The sequence below is a fragment of the Cricetulus griseus genome (genome assembly GCF_003668045.3).
Source record: "Cricetulus griseus strain 17A/GY chromosome 1 unlocalized genomic scaffold, alternate assembly CriGri-PICRH-1.0 chr1_1, whole genome shotgun sequence".
Classification (NCBI taxonomy): Eukaryota; Metazoa; Chordata; class Mammalia; order Rodentia; family Cricetidae; genus Cricetulus; species Cricetulus griseus.
The window spans coordinates 64,876,567-64,902,774 of record NW_023276807.1 but is presented as its reverse complement, the minus strand read 5'-3'; the positions used below and the strand labels follow the sequence as shown (position 1 = coordinate 64,902,774).

At 40.0% G+C, this 26,208-nt stretch overlaps 1 protein-coding gene across 1 annotated transcript in view; it reads right to left on the bottom strand.

The window, feature by feature from the left end:
• Csmd1 (CUB and Sushi multiple domains 1) overlaps nt 1-26,208 on the bottom strand; it is a 1,205,306-nt gene that overhangs the window by 263,730 nt on the left and 915,368 nt on the right. The window contains exons 16-20 of the mRNA XM_027388213.2: nt 23,341-23,479; nt 20,213-20,400; nt 16,712-16,900; nt 7,375-7,491; nt 4,987-5,202 (exon numbers count right to left, since the gene is read on the bottom strand). Coding sequence (XP_027244014.1) covers nt 4,987-5,202; nt 7,375-7,491; nt 16,712-16,900; nt 20,213-20,400; nt 23,341-23,479 — 849 coding nt within the window. The remainder of the gene's footprint in view (nt 1-4,986; nt 5,203-7,374; nt 7,492-16,711; nt 16,901-20,212; nt 20,401-23,340; nt 23,480-26,208) is intronic.

Below are 26,208 nucleotides of genomic sequence, written 5' to 3'. Positions count from 1 at the left end.
ATTTCTCACTGGACTTTCTTTGGACAACCAGCCCCCAAATAATGACCCTAGACTTATTGTTAATTATGAAAGCTTAGCTGTAGCATATGCTTGTTTCCAACTAGCACTCATATAACTTAATCAGTTTCTATTAATCTATATTTTGTCACATGCCTCTTTATCTCTTCTCCATTCTGTATGTCCAACTTGCTCTGTATCTAACTGGCAAAATCCCCTCTACCTCATTCTAACACAGAGGACCTTCCTATTTCTTCCCGGAAGTCTTGCCTAACCTCTCCTGCCTAGCTATTGGCCATTCAGATCTTCATTAAATCAATCAGAATAAAACAGTGACACATTTTCATACAGTGTGATCAAATATCCTGCAACACTGGAGAAGGTGTGGTGCCTGGGAAGCAAGAAAAAGTATTTCCCATGGATTAGGAAAGGAGAACACTGAATGAAATCTACCTTTATGCTCCTCTCTCTTCCTTTGTCACATGAATTCTCCTTTGTCCCATAGATTCCAGCATCAATCTCAGTAATTTACATTATAAATATGTACAGATAATAAGGTAAAATGGGATGAACCATTCTTCCTATGCCTTTGAGATGATGAAGTTGATTTTCTGGTATTCACAGCTCTGTACTTTCTTTAAATGTAGCTTTCATGAAGAAGGCAATGGGCAGAAGGCAGTGTGGGACTACGTATACTGGTGGAGGTCAGTTTATCAGGGCCAAGTCACCTGTAGAGCAGGTATGTCTGCAGCAAAGCTATTCTCAATGTATGAACCAGGTTTCATTGACATGAGATGAAAATGCTTTGTTAACTAGCAATGTCTATAAGCCACACCAGAATTGAGCATTAAATACATCTGAAACAAAGCAACATTGCCTGGCATATGGCTGCATTGAAGAGAATGCCTTTAGCAGGCTGGCACCCCTGATGATCTTTTGCATGACCTCCTGTTTTCAGCTGCTCACTGGGATCACACTAAGTGTGCAGGCTGAGCACTGTTTGCCATTGGTCCCCCTGTTTATCTATGGAGAAGACTAAGAACTGGTGGGTCAGACACACAATGAGGGAGAGTAGATGCTGATCTTTCAGTTTATTGATGGTTGAGCAATCAGTGTGGTCACACCAGCACCAGGCCACAGGGTTAATAAATGTCCCTTGAGTCTGGAGATGAATAATGATGGAAGAAACTTTTCTAGTTCTTTCTGTTGTCATGAGAAGATATTCTGACAAAAAAGAAACTTAGGGAAAGAGAGTTTTTATTTGGCTTACACTTCCATGTCAGAGTATCACTGAGGGAAGCTAGGGCAGGAACTCAAGCAGAAAATGAAGCAGAAACCATGGAGGAACATTGTTTACTGGCCTGCTCTCTGGATGGTTTAGCCTGGTTTCTTATGCAGCCAGGACCATTTGCTCAAGGATGATCTCTCAATGAGAAAAGCCCTCCTATAGCAATTAGAAATCATGATAGGCCCCACAGGTCACCATGATCCAAGCAATTCTTTAACTGGAACTGTCGTTTTCCTGGGTGACTCTGTGTTTTGTCAAGGTAACAATAAAAACTAACCAGAAGAGAGGCAATGAAAGATTGACCAAAGAAATCTCTTTACTGTGGGAAGACTGGGACCATTTCTTCTGAGGGAGCTGTGTGATCAAGTGTGAACCTCGACTGAGGGTTTATGGAAATCGTACCACCACTTTCTGGTTTCCAATCTCTGATTCTCCTATCTTATATTTTGTAATCAATATTGTCAAGTAACATACAGAGGAATCTAATTCATTGGTGTTTTCCTTATTGTTTTCCTTTCAGACCCAACCATTTGTCATTGTATTATCAGACTATTGGAATTTTACTAAAATATCACTGTAGAACACTCAGCATAAGCTCCTCCTTCATTTCATCAAGCGACTACTTAACCTCTGAGGTCTATGCTGTCACTGTTGCCTGCTCTATTTTATATTTGAGACAAAAATCTGCTTTAGACCCATAAAGAAAACTCAAATTCAGCTCAGTATTCTTGGAATGCACTTATTAATTTGAACTTAGTTTACCATGTTCCAAGGAGGGAAAAGATGGAAAGTGTTGTCTATTGGACTCAACAAATACTCATCACCAACTTGTCACAAACAATGAACAGACTCTTTAGAAAACACTAAAAGGGAGATGTCACACCCAGGAGACATTTCCTTCTGAAATTATTTTCCTTCTATTTGAAAAATGTGCTTCAGACTTTCTGAAAATGATATCTGTCTGCTCTTTCAAAATAAGTTAAAACTCCCCGGGTGGTGGTGGCACACGCCTTTAATCCCAGCACTTGGGAGGCAGAGGCAGGCAGATCTCTGTGAGTTTGAAGGCAGCCTGGTCTAGAGAGTGAGTTCCAGGACAGACTCCGAAGCAATACAGAGAAACCCTGTCTCAAATAAATAAATAAATAAATAAATAAATAAATAAATAAATATTCTCTGCAAATATGCTGAGGTTTAATTTTTGAAGTTTGTAGTTTTGGTCTGAATGAATTTCCCAAAGTTATGTCTTGGATGGGTGTTGGACATTACTTTCCTGAAAGGGTGAAAAATTGGGCATTGTATGACAAGAATGCAAGGCAGCATTCCCTTCTGCCATGTGTTGACATATTTCAGAAGCAAAGCTAGATACCATAACCTAGTTGTGAGACCTCCCAACAAGCAGAACTTGAGAATAGAATGTCTGTTCTTCCCCAGGATCTTGGATGTCTTGTTACAGCAGCACAGATGGACTGAGGCAGAAATCCAAAGACCCTACTGTCAGCTGAGCACTGGGAGCAATAGCATTAAGAAACAGATGGTGGAAAGATGAATGAAAATTGCATAGACTCTTGGGTAATGTCTGTGGAAGGCAGCCACGGGCCTCACTGCCATCTCCTTCTCTAGAGTATTCTATTTAAACTCATTATAGATCAGGATGCCAGAAAATATGAGGGGAAAAATTCTCATGGTGATCATGAGTGATCCTCTAAGGAAACTATGTAAGGCCCCAGTGAAAGGAGACTGAAGTCTCTGAATGATAATGTGGCCAATATCAATATTATTACTACAGTAAATGTTCAAGAAAATATGCATTTGACCCAGTCTTTAAGTTTTTTTTTATTCTCAGACATAGCAAAAAAATCAACAAAGTCAAATTAAAATAATTGAAGCTCTTTGGAATTAGAAAAATACCCTTAAGGAGTGCTGTTAGAGAGGCATTCTGTTTTAGATGACAAAGCTTCATGTCATGAGTAACAAAACCCCTTCCTTGTGAAAAACAGGGCACAGAGCTGCTAGTGGGAGCCAGTAGGAAACTATCCACAGGATATAAGATGAATTTTCAAATATTACAACAATCACTAAGTGCCCCTGAGAGTGTTTCCAAAATTTAGACTTCAGGAGAAATTTAGACACATAAGAAAGAGAAATCAGGCACTAGGGAAATGTCCAGAGATCTACAAGGATGGCACCAACTAACAATCTAAGCAACAGAGGAGAGGCTACCTTAAATGCCCTCCCCTGATAATGAGATTGATGACTGACTTATCTGCCATCCTATAGCCCTCATCCAGCAGCTGGTGGAAGTAGAAGCAGATACCCACAGCTAAACACTGAACTGAACTGGAATCCAGTTGCAGAGAAGGAGGAGTGATGAGCAAAGGGGTCAAGACCAGGCTGGTGAAACCCACAGAAACAGCTGATCTGAACAAGGGGGAACTCTTGGCCCCCAGACTGATTACTGGGAAACCAGCATGGAACTGATTCAGACCCCATGAATGTGGGTGTCAGTGAGGAGACCTCGGAAATCTATGTGGCCTTTTGTAGTAGATCAGTACTTAACCCTAGCATAGGAATAGACTTTGGGAGTGCATTTCCCATAGAGGGATACTCCCTCAGCCTAGATACACCAGGAAGGGTCTAGGCCTTATCCCACAGGAAATGACAGACTCTAAAGAGCCCCCATGGAGGCCTCACTCTCCCTGGGGAGCAGAAATGGTATGGGATAGGTAGGGTGTTTGTGGGGGACAGGGAGGAGGGTAGAGAGAAGGAACTGGGATTTACATGTAAAACAATCTTGTTTCTATTTTAAATTTAAAAAATGGAGAAAAATAAACAAGATGAAAATTAAAAAAGAAGATGTCATAGACATTCAAGGAACATACAGACCATATTATAAAATTGAATTACTTCTGATCCACGATGAATGACATTGGGGTTTTGGTCAGGGTACTAGGTCAGTACCAGCAACTATAATTGTTCACACCCATAAGTGGTGGGAGACTCACTCCTTGTCAATGGGGTGTGTAGATAATGGAAGAAGAGTGAGGATGAACATGAGTGTTCTTCATCTTGATCAGTATTTTTCTCATATCTAAGAAGACTGCCTGTGTCAAAGGCTACACAAATGATGCAATCTCACCTATGTAAATAATGCCAAGTGCAGTAGAAACACAGTACATAGCACAGAAAGGAAAACCTCTTTTTCGAATCTGTCAGGTTATTGCCACCATGTATAATTCTGATAAAGGAACTAACTATCTGTCCTCCTCTGTATGTGATTCTCTACTGGAGGGACAAGAATTCAATGACTCTTTCCTATGAACATTCATCCCAAGGAGTGGGGTTTGCTCAAAGCTAGTAGAACTGATGAGGAAAACCGAGCAAGGAAACCTTTTCAGGAAACAGAGTTTTATTTATCAATTTCCAAGGAACAGAATGTGCTTGTAATGCAAGACTGAATGGCACACCAGTAGCCAGGCAGACATGGTAGCATAGCACTCAGCCTCTACATCCTGTGGATTGATAATTTGCTGTGGAGAGAAGTGGGAGCACAGTAGGGAAGAGGGAGAGATGGAGAGAAAGACAGAGACAGAAAACAGAAAAAGACAGAGAAACTGAGACACACACACACACACACACACACACACACACACACACACACACACACCAGAATCCAAGACAGAAACAACAAAGAAATAACATACCTGCAAACGTAATGTTGAAGCCTTCATAGGAGATAGAGAAGTCAGAGATGAACCTGAGTTGTGCAGTGAAGTTTCCAAACAAGCCAGCCTTAATGGTGTGAGGTAAGACTGACCCAGTGAGCCTGGCTACTGGCTCGGAGAAACTCCCATCCTCTGTGATCAGCAAATAGTCGTGGGAACTCTCGAGATGGAAGGTGTGGAAATTCATCTGCACTCCTGAGAGATGAGGGCAGGACAGTCGATTTAACTGCAGCTGAAAAGAATCTCTTCTGGGCATAATTATAGACATCAAAGGTTTGGATCAAAATATCTTAATATTAAAATTATCTTGTATGACTCTAACTTTGAACTTTCAGAGAAAAATTAGACAGAGGCAGTTCTAAAATCAAGAAGTTAAACAATAACAAATGTTCAAATAGTTACAGGATCAGTTAAAGACAGATGCTGCCACGGGTTTGGGGATAGATATGGACCCAGATATTGATGTAGAGGAGCTAGATGGAGCTACTGATACATTTGCAGATATAGGTGGAAATGTAGAAATTAATTGAACACCAGCATGGCTATGATATTGATTTCCATGTGGACAACAATGGACACAGGTGTAGATACCATCACAGGTGTGTGAAGATGAGGGCCATCTGTGATGAGAGTGGTGTAAGTGTGGCTATACATATAGATAAAGTCTCAAAGGAATCTATAGATACAGGTGTGAATTTGTAAGTATGATAAGTATGTTGACAACTGGCTGAATTCACTAATGGTTCCCAGCCACAGGGGGATTATTCATCCCAGAGAGACAAGACACTTAAAATCTCTCCATTTTCTTTCCCCCAACTTTACAAATATTAGTTTGGAGATATCATAAGAAAACATGCACTGCTGAGGGCAAATTCTCTTGAAATTATAGTTTTGTAAGCCTCATGCTGTCTTCATAGAGGCTAGGCTCATAATGCACTATTTCTGATTTTTTTCTACTGAAGCAGATAAAATGATCTGTAAGTGGATTCGTTTAAAATTTACATTTTTTTTCTAATGAAATCACCTAGCTATTCATAATCTATTTAGTGTTAATTTACATCAGGGCCATATCTTTCTTTCTTGGAGATTGGTTATTTTCATTTATATGTGAATTCATGGGTCTCTGGTAGATATGTGCATGTGAGCGTAGATGCCCCCAGAGGTCAGTGGCATCTGACCTCCTTAGAATTGGAGATATAGGCTGTGAGTTGACTGATGTGGGTGCTTAGATTTGAACCCTGGTCCACTGCAAAAGTAGCATCTGCTGTGCCACTTTCTATGTCTTTTAACATGTGCGCATGGAAGAGTTTAAAACCTATCTACAAGGGCACTGTAAAACATCTAGGTCAATAAAACATCAAGTGGAGTTCAAATATATGCTGAAATTAACTAAGCCTACTTCAAGGTCATCTGTCAGAGGAGAAATTCATCCATGACAATTCAAGACATAATATATGTGTGTGTGTGTGTGTGTGTGTGTGTGTGTGTGTGTGTGTGTGTGCGTGCACACGTGCGTGCATGTGTATGTGTAAGTTTATATATACATACATATTATAAAGTGGTCATTGCGATTGTATTAGGGTCTCTGATTTGTGCAATGATAAATACTGGTTTTCATTTTTGTTAAAATTAAATGGCTCTTTAAAATGACAGATATAGTTATAAGAACATACCCAGGTACCTTGGTAAACTTAGTATTTATAACCCATATTCATTCCCCCTCCCCCCCGCTGCCACCAAAATTGGCTACTTTATGCCTTGTCTAAGGCCTGGGTTATCATCAGGACAATGTCAAGCCAATATGGAACAGAAACATGAATGTGTCTCAAACATACAGAAGTTCAAATAATCTCCTCTTCTTATAGTGAGTCAATATTCACATTTTATTTAATTGAACCTCACTTTCCTTATCATTACATGTAATTTCCAAGTTTATATATTCACATATAAATCAGGTTAATGAATGTAGAACAATAACAACAAAAGCAACCTCTGCTTTACTCTTTGGTCTTATAAAAAAATAAAAGTTAAAGCCAGGTGTTGGTGGTTCATGCCTTTAATCCCAGAACTCGGGAGGTAGAGGCAAGCAGATCTCTGTGAGTTCGAGGCCCGCCTGATCTCCAGAGTGAGTGCCAGGATAGACTCCAAAGCTACACAGAGAAACCCTGTCTGGAAAAACCAATAAATAAATAAATAAATAAATAAATAAATAAATAAATAAATAAATAATAAAATAAAATAAGATAAAAGTTAAGAGCTTGGAAACCATGAGACATTATTCAACTTGATTTTTGTCTTGCTATTTCCTCTAACCTGGCCTCCCCAGTGTATACTGTTCTTTTTACCAAGGTCTGCCCTTTGTCTTACCCTTGCCATGAGAGACTTCAATGGTCCACGTACAGTTCAGAGAGTTTGGATAAAAGTCTGGAAATCCTGGAGAAAGGACAGTCCCACTCTTTCCATGGATGTAGCCTCCACACAGGGCTGAAATAACAGAAAACATGAATGGTCTACAATGATTGTGGGCATGGAGTGCTTCTAATGGACAGTGAATTTGCACAAGTATTACCAGGATAAAATTGAAATCGAGACTTTGTTTGACTTGCAATTCTGAGATGCCAGTTCATGAGCGGGTGTATACATCACAGCACAGCCATAAAACCTAACTCAATAGAGTGGAACAGAGAACTCCAGTGTCAGTACTGGAGAACTGTAGTTCCCACTCTCCAGGGTGGAACTTAACAGTCCTTGGGTGAATTCAAAATTGTTATAGCACAATATATCATGTGCAAACAAACACAAAGATTTAACAACCATAAAGTTACTTATAATAACATGTACAGGAAAGCAATAATAGGCAGCAGTAGAATATTTTTAGGATTTTAAGGATGTTGGATAGAAATGACAAAATCATTGAACATGTGAAGTCATAGCAGCTGTGAGTGCAAGCACATGATCTGCACAAGATCAAGTCATCCTGAATTCTAATATGGATGGGGAGCTATTGGTAATAGATGGGTATTATGAAAGGAGAGTCAATTTTCTTCAGGGATGCAGCCCCTGAGAGGCCACACAAGCGCCAGAGGCTAACCATGCACATCCAGGCAGCACTGAGTAGACTCAATGAGTTTAAAACAGGAAAAGCACATGAAGTTTGAGAGGGAAAAGTGGAAGGGGACAGAAAAGAAATGGGACAGAAGAAAATGGAGGTATGGGTTTGATTGGAATGCATGTATAAGCAAGAAAAATGAAAAATAAATATATATCACATATATGTATGAACTGTGGAAAAACATATTTTTAAATAGATAAATACCTTTCTTTTTCCTCTTCTAGTCTGCTTTTAAGATTTAAACTCATACCCATGCACCTATATCCACATCCATACACAATATTCTTAAGGTTAGACACTGGATTGACTTTTTCAGTGATACCCAGTTGTAGACAGATATGGAGCCTCCATACTTGATAGACAGCTATGGAACATCTGTACTTGAGTGTAGGGCTTAATGATCAAGTTGAAGTCATTATCATTCCTGTCCCCTCACACATTCATTGCTTCTTTATCCTGGGAACATTGAAACTACCCTAGGTCGGTTGTTTTGAAATAGTTAAGCTACCCCACCTTGCAGGGGGCAGCATAACAATTCCTCTACCACGCTACACCCTCAGCAGATTTTGTACCTGGGTGTTCTACTGGCTGCTTCTATGACAGCAACTTCTTTCATTTTCAATGCTGTCAAAAATGTGGCAAGAAAACTAATACACTGTGTGTTATGACTAGTTTTGTCAACTTGAGACACTCTAAAACCAAGTGGGAAGAGAGTCTCAACATGTATCATCCAGATGAGGTTAATCTATGGATGTGTATCAGGAATTTATATTAATTGGATTAATTGAAGTGACAAAAACCCATTATAGATATGGGTGGTGTGATTTCATGAGCTGAGCTCTGAAATAAATAATAATAGAGACAGCTATCTGAGTAGTAAGCATGTGTACATTCAGCTCTCTCTGCTCTTGAGTGTAGGTTTGACAGTCTGCTTTAAGTTCTGTCATGCTCACTTCTCTGCTATGATCAAGTGTCACCTGGGAACTGTGAGCTGAAATCAATCCATTTCTTTCATCATTTGTCATTTATTTTCTGACAAGATACTTTTACAGCAACAGAAATAAAACCAGGACATGGAGCTAGGAATGTAAACTAGATCAGCGCACATGGAAAGTAGCATGATGATACTGCATAAAAGGAGCTGACTGGCCTCCACATGATCTAGTCATCCTGGGTTTGGAGGGAAATCAGTGCATCAAAGAGATCCCCTCAACCTCCATATTGATTGTAAGAATCCTTGTGACAGCCAGCATGCAGAAACCACCAAGGTATTCATAGCTAGATGAAAGAGTAATGACAACATGCCATTTATACATACTGGGAGGTGCTTTGGCCAGAAGAGAATAAGGTGTAGTCACATGCAACAAGAAGGGAGTGCCTGAGGGAGATACAAGGTCTGGATATGAGCCAGGCAGAGAGACTGAAGTCCATCACAAGAGGAGAGTTTGGGAACTCTCACCCCAGCATTCAGAATTCAAACAACAGCCCTTTCACCTGCTAGTTCAGTGACCCTCATGAAGCTACCAGCCTTTGGTCTTTTACATTGCTCTGTGCTGGAAATGGATAAAGCAATAAAGTTCATCTTACTGTTACTTAACTGTAGATGGGACTTCATGGCTGTCCTTAATGTATGAGATTTTCATAATATATACATTTTTTCTCTTTCTCTGTCCATTTCTCTGTGTATGTCTATGTGTCTCTGTGTGTGTCTGTCTCTTTTTCTCTACCTCTGTCTTTCTATGTGTAGAGCCTTGAATAATATAACTACTCTCTCCTTTGTGACATTGAGACAGAGAGCAGCTCACACTTCTCTGTGTTTTCCTCCTATGTCTAAAAATGTAACAGTCCCTGGCTTTCTGTGTGATGGAGAAGGAGCTACATAGGAGGGCTATCTGTGCTATATAACAAACATTAACATAGGCTAGCATGGCACCCCCAATCCTGTCATTTGAGAGATATTAGTGGTGTCTGGGAGAAGCTTATGAACCTTAACTTGCATGCATACTTCCTTCCTCAAAGGGCTGGTATTGGAAAGCAGCAAGCAAGTCAGGTTCCTCCGGTGGGAAACCCTGACCAGGAAACAGGACAGCACAGTGTTAGATAGCCAGGACCATGGATGTGAAAAATGGTCTGAGGTATTACCATGTGAACAGCACAGTGGAGATGGAAGATTATAGAAAGGGACCTGAAGCAGAATGGCCAGGGTAGGATGAGAAGAAACAGGCCTGAGGTCCTGATTGTATAAGATGTACATAGCTAATCTATTTTAATCTAATGCAGGACAGACATAACTCAGTGCAATGAATTCTCAAATTTTATAAAGGACTTAACTATTAAAAACTATTTTATGTAACACTGAGATGACAAATATCCAATGTTTCTGGGACAAAGTACTCTAAAGTCTGCCCTTGCTCCTTGACTCAGAAATAGTAGTTCATATCCAACTGTATCGAATAATTCCAAAATCCTTAATTCATTGTGTGTGTGCATTGTGTGCAGGCTAACCTATGTGTGCAAATGTGCACCTGTGTGGAAGACAGAGGTCATCCTTCAGTGCCATTGCTTAGGGATGGGGTTCCTTACTGGGTCTACAGTGTTCTGGTTAACTCAGGTGGTAGGCCACTAAGCACCAGAGATCTCCCTGTCTCTTCCTCTCAGTGCTGCTCAGTGATGTCACACCTACTGTGGAAGGCTAAGAGAGCATCCAATTGGAGGATGTGGGGAGGAATTTGAAGGTGAGGCAGGTCCTCCTCTCAATCTTGATTCCATGGGTACATATAGAGTTCTCTTTGACCCTCTCATTTCCAATGTTCTAAATAAAAATAACTGCACAAAGCCCACAGGCTTAAGGAGAGTGGGATTTGATATACAGAGAATGGAAATGAAATTCTCAGCTAAATCTAAAGACAGAGAAAATAAGATGAAACCCAGATTTTTACTTCAGGGTCCCTACAGGATTTGACTATTCATAGATGGTCATGTCTCTGTTCCCTTGGCAGAACCACCAATTTAAAAGCATAGAATTTGAATTATATGAATCTATTTCCTCATGCACTGTGGAGCCTATTCTGGGTAGTTATGAAAGTGACAGTAAAAATTTACTTCTACATTCCTTGAGGCTATCACTCTGTGAGTTTGACATTTGTATTTCTAATATCTACCCCACAGTCTAGGTCCCAGGCAGGTTTTATCAATAAGCCCCTTGGACAGATGACTAAAATATGCAGAAAATAAAAAGGGAAGAGCAGGGAAAGGTTGACATTTTTCTCCAGGTGTGCCCCCACCAATGGGTACATTCCCACCAATGATTAAGTTTGGTGTTGACCTCTGCTTGGATCTCAATCTCCATTGCAAATCCTTTCCTGAAGGTTTTAACCCTGTCATACTAACACCCCTTCATGCTCTGAAGCATACAAAATAAATAATCAAAGATGTTCCTGACATCCCCAAGATATAATCTAATAAAAGCAAAAATAATTACTTAAAATATAAATAGCAAAGTAAGGATTATTGTGTAAGTAAGAATGCCTAGGAGCTTTTAAATCTCAGAGGCAGCACAGGTGCATAGTCTGCAAAGTGCTGTTGAGACGAAAAACCAGAAGGTAAGCTGCTGTCCATAACCAGGAAGGTGGATATCCCATAAGTGAGGACATGTTGGTAGAATGTGAGGGAGTCACTCTTTCTGCCCTGTGATATATGTTGTGCTATCATTGCTTTGGCCTGTTCACATTAGCATGACTGGGCAAAGCACATCTACCAGCAAAACCTACAGACATCCCATGGATGCTGTAGTTATTCTCTTCCAATATCATCACCTCCTTTCTCCATGGATTTCATCTCTAAGATCATGACAAGAGTTGCCTAATGCATTGAAGGTTACAGACTCAATTTTCACTTCTTAGATCTCAGATGCGGGATTTAATAAGTTCAAGACTAGGCATCTACCTTCAGAGAGGATAACAGGAGTTGGCATATGCGGGCTCTACCCATGCCAGAGTCCTTATTCATGAGAGTCAAGGTTACAAGAGAGGGAAGAATAAGGTGCCATAGATTCTGCTCACCCTGTTAGGTACCACACAATGTCCACATGAGCTGAAGACCATCAAATCCACATAGCCTCTTTCTTGAACTATTTCCATCTGCCTAGTACATGAACATGATTTGTGTTTTCACTCTGTCCTATAGTTCCAATGTGTGGCACCTTATGTGTGGCACTTCTGCCTATTCCCAGTTCAGCTTTGCTTTGTGTCTTATGCTGAAGAAGGAATCCAGAGCTCCACATATGATAGACAAGTGCTCTAACCACCAAGCTAAAGACCTTGCCTTACTCTACAAGCTTTAGCTTGTATATTCTGGAATTTTAATCTAACTGAACTCTGAGTTCTTGTACTAGTGTCTTCTTTGAAAAAAATTCCATATGAAATACAAAGCCCTTTGCTTCGTTTTCTTTCTTCCTTTTCTCATTTTCATTAATTTGTGGGGCTTTTGTGCTCACTTTATGGGTTTGGTACTAAGAAAGTCAAGTTGTATTTCAGTTGCTCTCTCTTGCAGGGTGACTCCTGGCTTCTCTGTGGTTGACAGAAGTTGATGACTATATCTCCTTCCATACTTATTTGTTTAACTGGACTCATAGTCTCAAAAGAAATATTGAACAGCCACCCTGCAGTCCAAGAAAGTCTTAAATTATGACTGTCCATATGTAGAAGTTGAGCTCTCTAAGACATATCCACAACTGTTTCCACTCTCAATGACAGAGATCTCTGGTTGTGGGGTCCTGAGGTCATTGTCCAAAGTTGTGATATGCCTAGGGACACTTTGAACTCTGTTTTACACCTCTACACTCAGCAAGAAGTGTTCACCCTAAACCCCACATCCTCCTGTTCCCTCCTTTTTTGACTCAAATGATTTCTCCAGAGTCAGGTCTCTTCAGGCAGACCAACCTTGAATGATATTATTATGTTTTCCTTTCCCTATTCCCAGTCATTTTTCTTTCTTCACTTGCTTCTATGTGTGACTTCAAAAACCCTATTTCTTCTCCTTATTGTGATGTTAACTCTTAGGCAACAAATGCAGTTGTTTTGCACTAAATGTTTGCATAAAGAATAAAAATTTGCAAAAATATTTAATAACAACATTTCCAAAATGATCAGTGCATTTACTCTTTACCAAATAAAAGGTAGACAATGACTCTGATGCTCAACTTATTTCTTTAAAACTGTAGTGTGCCAACAATGGTTTTTAAGAGGAATAAATGTAGCCCTTGGAGAAGGGAAAGACTGGGTTTATCTTCTTTTTAGGTGAGATAAAATATTATAATTAATTCTAATTTATGTTTCCTTGCTGAGAACTATGAATTTTTAGAGGTTTACATTTCCTATTGATGTATGGCTTATTGCAATAAAAACCTGTGGGATTTAAAAGACTGTGTGAGATTAGAAAGGGCAAGGAGATTCTCAGAGCTCAGTGCAAACAGCCATGACTAAATAAAACTCTCATGGCAAACTCTAAACTCTCCTGAAATGTGAAGATTTATTAATAACCTTTCACTGTAGGCTTTTTAGTCCTGGAAAGGTGCTACAAGGTAGCATAACAAATCACATTAGGGATCCCCTTAGACAGATCAGATTTCAAATTTGCATACATTTGACTTGGAAGACAAAAGACAAAATGTCTAAGTTAAATGTACTTTTATTTTCTCTAGAAAATGCCATTTATAACTGGCCTTTCTGGAACATCTCAGCTACCAGCAACACACAAGCCATTGTAGTATAGCCGAGTCATACTCTATTCCAAAGTCGTTTCCTGTCTAAACATTTGTTTCCCACTGCTTAATCCTCTGAGAATTTGTAAACTGTACCCTTTGCATTGACCCATTGTGTTCTCCCTCATTCCTGCTGCCTGGGATGCCTCCTCATGTTACGAGTACTTTGGAAAACTCCAATCCTCGCTGGCTCTAAACTTCACTGTTCATTTTTCTATAAAACATATATTTTTACATTTATTTATTTATTTTAATATATGTGTATGGCTGTTTTGCCTGTCTGTATGTATGTGCACCACATGCATGTCTCTTGCCTGTGAAGGTGTCGGATCCCCTAAACTGGACAAATGTTTAGATCCCCATATGGCTGAGCCACCTCTACAGCCCCATACTGTTCTATTTCTATACCTTAGTTCTTCACTTTTCAAACCCTACTGAAACCTAAAGTCAAATTACAAAACATATGCTTTGGTGTATGTATTATAAGGGTATTTCTGTATGTAAGTAGGTCTACACATATATGTATGTCTATGCATGTATAATTAAATATGCATACTAACTAGGTATGTTGTAAATACATAGTATATTATGCCTAACAGGACTGGGTGAAAAAAATTTAAGTTAAATATTATGATGTTAATGTTGGCATAAGGGAAAGTCATAAAAGATGGCACTGGCAGTCCAGTCAGTGAGACTTCTGGAGAAAGCTGAGGTCTGTAGTTAGCCAAGGATGTGTGTGAGTCAGATAGCTTGGTACTATAATGCAAAGCGGGGAAATGGGTATGCACATGTCTGGCTGAGTGTGAGAAGAGGCAAGGCCAAGCACAGATAATTCTGTCTTCTAGATTTCCTATGGATAGAAGTAGGATATCATCCTCCCTCAAGATCAAAGTAACAACATGTTACCAGCGTTGACCCGAGAACTCCTGGGAGCATAAGAACACACAGGAACACCCAGTATCGGCAACTACTGAGAAGAATCCACCTTGGAATGCCAACATCAAATAGGTCAATAAAGTCAGCCACTTGGAAGCATTATTTCCATTACCCAGCCATGTGCCTTGACAGTGTGGTGACTATCCACTGCTGAGCAAGACCACATCAGTCACTACACGGCAACAGTACTTCACTGTTCAAAGCAACATGGCCCAGTACACTGGAGGAGGGTTGCAGGACTACGGTGAGCTGTGCTACACAATGAAATCCTGTCTCTACAGAAAATAAACCAACAAAAAATAAACAATCTGGGATACTGTCCACAGAGGCTGTCTCCACAGATATTTCTTCCCTTGATGTACAGCGTAATTCCCCACATCTTTGCAGGCACTTATCTTTCATCTTTTGAGAACAGTTGCTCTAATAGGTGTGAGGGGGGACCTCTTCCTAATTTTGATTTGCCTTTTATCTCACCACGTTCACTGTGCACATGCCCAGCCTGTAGGCCACATGCAGCCAAAGATAAACATGCCAAAACATAAAAATCGTAAATTAACTTAAACCACTAAGACTTTTTTCTTTGTACCTTGATTGCATGGTTCTCAAAGTTGAAAGTTATAGATGACAATGTTACGTTACATTGTTGAAGGGTTTTCTAGCCCATAACATGTAATTTATGGCACCTTTTACATCAAATAAATGTTTTGACACTAGGGGTAGATGACACTGTAATTACAATACATAGCATCAAAGAACAATACCTCAGGTGCTTTCTGGCAATAACAAGCAATGTGTGATCTTCCCAAAGAAGGTCATCATGCCCAGGTGCCCTCCTACCAGGTTGTAACCCCATGGGTGCACAAGTAGCACCCCTCCCAAATTTTCCTCAAAGTCAAAAATCTCTACTGGTTCTGTGTGCTTGCCTGTGAAGGCATTTATCTACTCTGAGTGTTCCACCTCCTATATGCACGCACCAAGCACTGTTTGAGCTAGTACTCTGGTAAAAGACCAAAGATTGTCAGTGGTTGGCAGTTCTGCAAACACAACCTTCCCTAGGGCCTGCTATTTGCCATCTATTATTTTGAGAAAACTTAAGGTGCTTATTACCCATATAACATTTTAAAAGAAATACCTACAGTTTGGGAAAAATAATGAAAGTGGAAATTATGTGTATATATAACTCCCACTTAAGTATTTATTTTTCCATATACCTCTATACTTTCCTAAAGAAACAATGTTATAATAGAGTGTATTCATGACTATAGAGAACATGCCAAGCGTGTTTTCCAAATGATCACAAGTAATACATTCACCTAACTTTTAGTGTAAAATTGAGAGACACAGTGATACACAGTAATCATGAATATCACCCTCTATCTGTATTTTCAAGAGTTGATAATACAGGAGGAAAGGTAAATGACAGCACATAGGTCTTGTGAAAGATGTTCTAGGAGCCAAGAGGGCCAGCAGAAGAATTCTGGGAGAGGTCAGAGGTCACTGGGACAAGGTGAATTAGCTTCAAGGAAACTCTATCTGTGGATGTTGGTTCCTTGAACCATAAGAGAATGAGGCTTGACTATCTGGACCACAGTGTCCTCCATGCCTTCTATAAACACACTTACAAAAACACACATAACTGAACTCTGATTCTGAATGCTCAGAGGCAATGCTGAAGGGCAGATCACAAATTTTCAGTGTTTATATAGATTCTTCGCAGCCAGTAGACTTCTTCATATGCACAACCTTCATATGTGTGATTCTTAAAGAATACAGTTTGTTAAGGGAACCCATTCTTCCATCACCTTGTATCATGCAAAGCCTGGTGCATACTGGTCCACGTGTTGATGTGTCCACACATGCACTAGCGTAGCTCTGCCTGCTGGAGCTAAACCTACCATCACAGCTGGGCAGGGCATGGTTCCACTGATGGTTCTTCTCACAGATGAGAGGCTCGTCATCACTTAGTGTATAGCCGGGGTCACAGCTGAAGGTCACTGTGGACCTGATACCAAAGTTACTACCATGCCGATGACCATTTACAGGGATGCCAGGGTCCAGGCAGGAGTCAGATTCAAGAGTCACACCTGCATGTACAGAGCAAATATGTGACTAAAAGGCCTTTCTTGGTAACTGAAAGAAAAAACTGACTATATTATAAGCTATAATGTACTCCCACATATGCACAGACCCAGAGAATTATCCGAGTGAACCCTCCATTACTGAATTGATTGTTGAATATCCAAGAGTCCATTAATGTGAAAAGTAATGTCTCCAAATATTTGACCTTGTTTTTCAAATTAAAAACAGTCATCTTGATGTGTTCCTCTCCAGTTCATAGAGAAATGGTGCAACCTTGAATAATTCATTGACCTCTCTGAATTTTACCTTTGTTCCCTGGAAAATCAATGGACTGTTAAGAGAACACTAAAGTAGATCTTTATTCCATCTCTTTTCTTTCCCCTCTCTCCTTTCTTTTATATTTTGCATTCCAGTAAGGTTTTGGCAGCACTGCACTGTTCCCATACCTGCCCACACACAGAGAAGCACACACATGGAATGTGATTTAAGACTGCATGAGAGTTGTTTTCTAAAACTGTACCCATAAATCTACAGTTTTAAAATCTGCATCCCATCTGCCATTTGCCTATGCCACAAGATAAGCTGGTATGTAAAAGGAACCGGGTCACTTCAACATGAAATGCTTTCTATTTGTCTTTTCTAGAACAATCTATTCAAGAATGTGAGACTCATGTAAGAGAAATGTCATTTATGTTTGTGTAATTGGAGAAATGAAAACTCTGTTATAGTATACCCTGCTGGCAGGAAGCTCAGATGTGGACTGTGATCTGAGACTGCTCACCAAATGTCACAATGTGTCAGCAATCAGACTTTCATGGCCCCAACAGTGACCTCCTGGATGCCAGGTCTGGCCATTTGGACTTGAGTCAAGTGTGGTGATACATGGATAGATTTTTTTCTGTGCTGAGGTCAAACATGCAATTAATAAAATCCATGGTGACTTTAAAATCAATAGTAAAGTTTTCCTAGTAGTACAGGAGACTGTGACCCAAGAAGTGGTACAACCACCAGGCCAGAGAGACTGGCTACTGAAAGACAATATGCAAGAAATGGGCATTCGCCAAGCACAGCAGTATCCTGATATCCTCAAGGGATGTTTCCTGAGGGTCAAAGCCATCGTGGTTATCCTCCCTGGGTGTTTCATAAATGTAGTGATCATCTAATTACCCACAATGGGAGTTTTGTCAAGGCCAAGACCATCCTGGTTATCTGTGATGGATGTTTCCTGACCGTGGGAACCACCATATTTATATACCCTGGGCATTTCATCAGGACCATCCTGCTGTCCACAGTAGGAGTTCTGCAGCATCAGGACTTTCAACCATGCACACTATCACCTAGAGAACTTTCTCAGGTTTCCACATCCTCTGCTGAAGTACACTGTACTCTGGATCTCTTTCAAATTCCCCCCTTGTGTATTGCCTGCCACAGGATGGATGGAGTGTCTTCATTCTCAGAGAGCTCTAGGAGTTAGCAACTAAACAAATGAGCAAGCCTAGGGAAGGCTGGGAACTCCATGATCTTACAGAGGTTTGAGGAACCTAGAAATCCCAGGGCTGTGATCTGAGCCTCCCTGGTGTCAGCAGAGGGTAAAACCCAACATGTACTTTCATAGTCACATTTTCAAAAGGTTAAGGTGGCTGAACAATGAGAGGACAAAAAGTAAATGGAAAATAATTGCATTATTTTTACCAGTAAGTATTTTCCTTAAATGGTCATTCTAAATTAAAACAAACAAAAAAAAAAGCAAAGGGTCACGGTTTCCACGGATACAAATCATAGCAACACCTACTGCCATACAGCAGCAGGTGATGTGTGGCTAAGGCTACCAAGAGTGAGTAGCAATCTACAAAATTCTACCCTTCTTCTCCCCTCCATACCCTACTCCCGTGTTCTTTCCCCTCCCACCTACTCCCCTTCTCTAACTCTCCTTTTCTTTCTCTTCTTCACTTCTCTTTTCCTCTTTTCTTCCTTCATCTATTCATTTCTCTATCTCTCATTTTCCCTACCGTCTCTTTATCCTCTTCCTTTTTCCTCTTCATTTCTTTTAATAGCAGAGTTGAAACTTATTATTATTCATTTTTAATAAAAATAACCTTACATAAACATGTTCATAACCTTACAGGAACACATGTTTATATGGGTAAAACACAGAAATGCATATTGAATGCTGATATGACTGGTGAGTAGAGGCGCTGGGAAGAGGTAAGCAGAGTCGATGATGGAGGAAGAGAGAGTCAGAATAGACTGAAGACGATGGCATACACCCTATTCATGAATTTGTAAAACTGTATGTGTAATATACAGCTATCATTAAAATGTGATCATTTTATTTTTGAGAAAAGGCTCAAAATAAGAATGGCCTTAAATATCCTGCCCAAAAGAACAGTTCCTTCAGGGCTGCAGCAAGGCCCTCTCAGGCTCCCTCTTCACTCTGTTTTCTGGTTAAGGTACTCTCAGTGGGAGCTGTAGCAACCTTGTCCTCTTCTGTTTGAGTTTTGGTTGACTCTTTTTAAAAGCCTACTTCTATGGGGAAGACCCCCCCGCCAGGTTTTCCAAGTATATTTATATAAATATGGCTATAAAATGGTACAGCTTCATTTCATTTCTTCAGAAGCTAAAACTCTGGAGCCAAACTGGACAGAAAACTGAGCCTGGGTTGCTGAACACACTGCATCCATCATGGCCTATCAACTGTTAACTGTTCTCAGCAGTCATTTGGCATTTGCTAAGCACAGCTGGGTTTTAATTCCTTCCCACCTCCTATCTAATGTTCACTACCCTGGAAAACCCATTCACACGATCTCAAATATATATATACAAATATATATATATATATATATATATATATATATATATTTGTATATTGTATTTATATATGCCCCATATATGATAGGCATATGTGTGTAATATAATAATATAACACAATAAAATATGCTAATTATATATCATATATAGTATCCTATATATAGTATGCTATATATGATATATATGTGTGTATGTGTGTACAATATAATAACATAATAAATTATATAATACAATATATTAACTCATTATATAGTAAAGGAATACAATTAATAACTTAATGATTATATCATTTTACTTCGAAATAGGCAATTGATATTTATTAAGGAACCAAAAGCAATCTCCCACCCTCCAAAAAACACTCTCCAGGAGACTTGTTTGAAACTACTTGACTGTCAGTTTGTCCAGGGATTCAACCCATTTGTCTTTACACTTGAAGACAAATACAAGTAAGTATTCCTATCACCTGGGACATAATGTCCTGCCCTGGGAGCCAACCAACATCAACTTACTCTCATAGTGGATGAGGAAGCCAACATTAGCCCGGCTACTGTCAGTTGTGAAGAGCAGGTACATGTAGTTGCCTGTGCTGATGAGGAACTGGGGCGCCTGCGTGCCATGGTACTCTCCGATCAGTGGGGATGAACTGGCTGGCCCATCCCGTACTTCCAGAGTATCATAATTGACTTCTGTCTGGAACCTGGAGAAAGTCATGTAGAGTCATGTCATGTCAGCTTGCACACTTGTCCAGCTGTGCCACACCTAGTACAAACTTCAAGTGAATGTGGTGATTGAAATATATACATGAATATTGTATTGCTTGTTGGATGAGACAGCACATTGTAAACACTCTATCATATCTAATGATCTGTCTGTAAAACAGGCTATAGAGAAGATCACTAGTTACCATGGAGAGAAAATTATTGTGAACTGCTTACATTCCCTTAGATAAGTAGGTGATAGAGGACAGAAAAATGGATGATGGACAGATGTTAGATGATAAATAGGTCATCTATGACATACATTTATATGCATTATATATAATAGATACTAGTCAGGTAATTTGGTGATAGATGCAAGCTACATAGGTGATAAGTTATAGATAGACAGATGATAGACAGGTAGGTGACAGATTAAGCGAGACAGATGATGTATAGATACAATACAACATTCAGCAGTGAAACAATCATTGATTGTGATCGTTACACTATTTTTACAATTCTCTGTTTAACATATTATAGATGCCTTGAAATAGATATATTGAAGAGGAATGCTCCATTAAGAGGGACTGTGCAGCACATGGTATTTAAATATCTTTCCTGAAAACCACACTGTGCTTTTTTTATTCACACCAACCCTTGAGGGACCAACACTGAGCAAGCTGCTACTTCAGAAACTCAGTGATGCCATAACGATTTGGGAAAGTAAGAATGGCTTCCAGATAGCTTTTAACTCTGCTTGTACTGCCAGTGAATCCAGCCTGCAATTATATTTATATAAAATTGAGGCACCCAGGTCCCCCTGGTGCAATGATGGCTCCATTCTGGGCACTGAGATAATTTCTTCAACAGGCCCATCTTGTCCTCCAAAGCTAACTCAGTTTCCAAGTGCCTCTTTTGGCTCTGAGGGAGCATCTCAGAATTTCATGCCTCTGACTCACTCTGTATCTGAGCCAAATGTGTCTCTAAAGCTGGGCCACCATTCCCCTGCTGGGTTCAGACTATTGCTAGGAGGAGAAGGGAGACAGGGAACTAGCTCAGTTTATGTGCACATCTCCACAACAGCAAAAGGATGCTGAACCTCATTTAACAATACTGTCATGTTCAATGTTTATTATCAACATGGATGTTCCTCTGCACAGGCACAGCAATGTTATGTTTTGCAAGCAAACCAGGCTGCTACTCTATGCTCTGTTCTTCTATACCGAAGACTGTAAGCAGTGTATGTCAGATGGAGAGACCAGAACAGGAACTGAGGTTGGTGGACCGGGTCTGGTGGTGCCAGCTTTGACTTTATTACTCTTAACACCTGTTCTACAGGTGCTATGATATATCAGATAGTTGAGTTTAAATTTCAGAAGTCTACAGAAGCATGGAGTCTTACGTTTGGATCTTGAGTATTCATGGAAAAACTTCCACATTGCTTTTAGCTTGGGCAGTGCAGACTGATAAAAACACACATGGAAAACTGTAAACTCACAATGCTTATTATAACTTGGCAGTCTGGCATCTTTGCATGGCCAAACCATCTGCGGAGGATCCAAACCTTATTTGCACAGATCCAATATCAGCTATGAACCAAGAACAAACTAAAACAGTGCCATGAAGTTCATCTTCGAAGAGAGAAGCTCTGACTGCATCTAGGTTGAATGTCTAAAATTTCCAGGAATATTAGTTACTCAAACTGAATTTACCCAAATATTACCAAATATTACTAAAAATACAGTAAAAAGATCACACTTTGGAAATTTAGCATGAATCTTTCTTCAAGAAACAGAAACTAGATGGGCAATTGAGACCATGAAATTAATATTGTTACTAAATGATATAAATCTGATCTGTGACTAGGAACATGGAGTATTTCATTCAGTTTTTCCCAAATTCCAGAAAGTATAAGTGTCGGTAGGAAATTGAATTTCATATGTCAAACACTTACAGTTATTTTTAAATGATTAATGCCATCTTTGTATGGTCACTCACTAGTAGCCACTGGTAATTTTTCCTTGGTTGGGATGGATATCCTACTAAAAGTAAGGTCATCCCAGAGAGGTATGGATAATTATAAACAAAAAATAATTAGTAACAATAGTTCCACTACCTCTTTAGAACTCCCTAGTCCTGATATGTTGAATTGTTGGGAAACAAGGAAGAAAATGTCACATATCTTGAGACAACCCATTAAGAATATTACAACTCAGAGCACAGCCTTGTCACAAAATTTAGAGTATCAACTTGTAGTGTTAACCAAAGGTGCATCCTTAGATTTCAGGTACAAGGTTTTCTGCAAAAATAAATAAATAAACAAAATAAAATATATTTTTCAGACATGAAATTGACTTCGATATTGAGACAAATGGCAAAGCACCTCTTGCTGGAGACAAAACAGTATCCTTACTTTCACAGATTATTAAACATGTGTTCAGATCACTAAGTCAGACTGGGTCCCAGTCATAGTGGCTCCCAGGCACTGGAAGGCTCTTAATCTACTGCCCTAACACTGCTGTTGGCTTTAATAACCTTTGGCTGCCTTCAGGTGATAGCAGCCACCCCAGACCTGGAGAACTCTTTTCTGGGCTGTCATGGAGGGTGCTTAAGGATCCAGAAGGATGGGGAGCTGCTTCCAGCGAACACCACAGAGCCAGCAGAACACTTACAATTCCAGGTCCCAAATGTATCCTCAGGGTCGGTCCAGGACCGTGAGGATATCCAGTATGCCTCCCCATCTGCAGCCCAGAGGTAAGACATCATTACACCCACAAGATAGCAGAACCATGATAACAGACAGCGTGGGTGTGCCAGCCCGTGGTTTTTGGTATTCCTAGGGGTCTGAGCATGTTTGTTGTTTTAAGGTGCATTTACTTACCACAGGAAATGTAGATGCAACTCTGGGTACCAGAGCAGGGGAAAGGGTTTGATCTCACCTGTCAAATGTTATTTTGATGGAATGTCCTGGCTTTGCTTCAATGATCCATTCACAATTTAAAGAATCCTTGTAATATCCCGGCCATCCTGGAGGTAAGATGACCCCACTAGAAGCTGTCAGGTGCCCACCACATGGAGCTGGAAGAGGACACACAAATCTGTCAAGAAAAAAATCAAGTCTAGCAAGGCACACCACAGCAGCCTCACACTAGAGGTAGACACTGTGTAGTCAGTCATTCATGGAATCAACGTTTGCATCAAACAAAACCTATGCCTTAGGAAGCCTTATGGGATGAAGTCACCAGGTATAGCCGACCTTTTTCTGGGCTTTCTCATCAGACTCAGTGAGGTTTTCCTACTGTAGTACACCAGATATATGTGAGATATCTGTGTTAAGTGGATGTACAGGGAAAACACCTTTTTCCCTGCTGAGGTGTGTGTAACCATTTATCCACATCTCACACAAGTATCTGCTTACCTACTTTTGATCATCTCAAGTCTAAAATTGAATATCCTGAGATGGTATGCTACTGTGCAAATTCATGCCAGGGTGTGCACTCATCGTATTAATTACTCATGGATGACATATAATTGTTGATGAATATTACAAAACACAATGAGTTCTATCAAATTCATTAAGCAAAGTGCTGCTTCTTTTGAGGCCCTTTGTGACAAAATGACCTGTTATTACAGAGAAAGTGGCATTTGGAAAATATATAGTAATATTAGGAATCTTTATGGTCTGAGAGTGCTTAGATAATATTTCAATATCTAATTTTAGATAACAGTTTAATATTTAATACAATATCTTGGGTAATTTATTTAGCTATTCCACTTTTTGTTTGGGTCCTTATTGATAATTTATGATTTTGCTGGGAAAGTCATCAATTTCATCAGGACTTTCAACTTTATCATTTAGCTTTATTTTTAACTTTATTGTCTTATAGATCAAGTCTCTGTGCACAATTATTTTCCCCACAATTCCCTGTGCTTTCACAAATACCACTGAGCCCCAGTAAAGGATACAGTGGAGAGGGTAAACTAGTATGTACAGAGATCTGGTTAGCTAGAAGCCACATGCTTTAAAACAGTGATGTTCCCAGGATGATGTGCCAGACTTTGGGGAGCCCCTTTTGAGGGCCTTACCCTGCCTGGAGAGTGGAAGGGGGATGAGTAGGGAGGCAGGTGGGATGTTGGGGGAGAGGAGGGAGAGGGAGAAGGGATTGACATGTGAAGCAAGCTCGTTCCTAATTTGAACTAATGAAAGAATAAAATAAAAATAAACAATAAAAAGAAGAACAGATTTACACTAATCATAGTAGTACATGTATACTGTTAAAAAAAATAATAAGTGATGTTCTTGGCATCCGGGAATGTGCCAGAAGGGTTTGTGGTGAGACTCTACCTGCCTGAAGATATATTGTTACTACAGTAACATTTGTTTCTTGCGAACCTGTCACTGTTATATCTCCCCTGCTAGGGTAGTGTCTTCATCAGAATCCCTAGGGCTTCATCCTTAGAGATGCCAACAAGGGACTGCACTTTCCTTGAATTTTGTGTTGGCTATTATTAACTTAACCCTCTCATTGTTTTTGTCTTTTAAATTATTGGTCAGTTTCCAGATTGTTATCTGTTTTCCTTCTTTGAGGCCTGAAAATATTACCCTTTGAGCATGGGTTTAGGTGTGGTGCCTCACATCTGGTTATCCCCCCTGATATCTGGTGTGCTCCCTCACACCTGGCTGTGCTTCTTCACATCTGGGTGTGCTCTCTCACATCTGGGTGTGATTCCTTCGCATCTAGGTGTGCTCCCTCAAATCTGGCCATGCCCTTCACTTTTTGGTATGCTCCACCACATCCGGGGGTGCTTCCTCAAGTCTGAGTATTCTCTTCATACCTGTATGTGTTTCCTTATATCCAGGTATGCTTCCTCACTTCTCAGTGTACAGCCTCATATCTGGGTGTGCTCCCCTACATCTGGGTGTGTGTCCTCACATCTGTGTATATGCTTCACATTCTTCCTAACTGAAAGGCTTCCACTGTGCATGATTCTAGGTGGGCTAGAACTTGGGGTCCAAATTTCTCTGTGATTCACAATTAATTAGAGGGCATCTTTGCATTTTACATATTTTCTTCTAGTTTTCTTGTTATTATTTTTCATGGTTCTTTAATTCCAATATGAGAAACCCTGTGGCTTACATTGATTTTTAACTTGTTTGTCTTTGCTTTGCAGCTAGCGATGTGGGTTATTTAAAAAGTCAGTCCTGGAGAACACAAGGAACAGGAGTGTTCTATGAGATCATGGGGTTCTTTGTACAGAACTGTTTTGTAGGAGGCTTGGCACTGCTTGCACAGAGCATTCTGTAAGGGGCATGAGAGGCTGCATATTCTGTAAGGCATGAGAGAATCTCCACATCCTGTAAGGGATATGAGAATATTCATGTTCTGTAGGGGGCATGAGAGTCTCCACATTCCATAAGGGGCATGGAATTCTCATCCATCTTAGGCAGCACTTGCTGTTCCTGCTCACTTCCTCCTGCCTTGCCCTGTTTTCTCTCCTAGTCTGCTTCCATTTGAAAGTCAGACTTTAATCCTTATCAACAGGTGCAATCAACTGAGGACTAACTGTTAACAGAGTATCCACCTGCCCTGCCAGAGACTCATTTGCAATCACTAATTGGGTTTCCTGGAGTAGGAAAGCTTCCAGACTCTCTCACCTATCACCATGTCTCTCTAAGACTTGCTTTGTTAACAACCTCAGCTAGAGTCTGAATTCCACTTCATGGGGTGGGACTTTCTAAAGGAGAAGAATTCCTTCACCAACTTTTAATATGATTGACAGTTTCCCCTTTCACCAGACTCCTCATC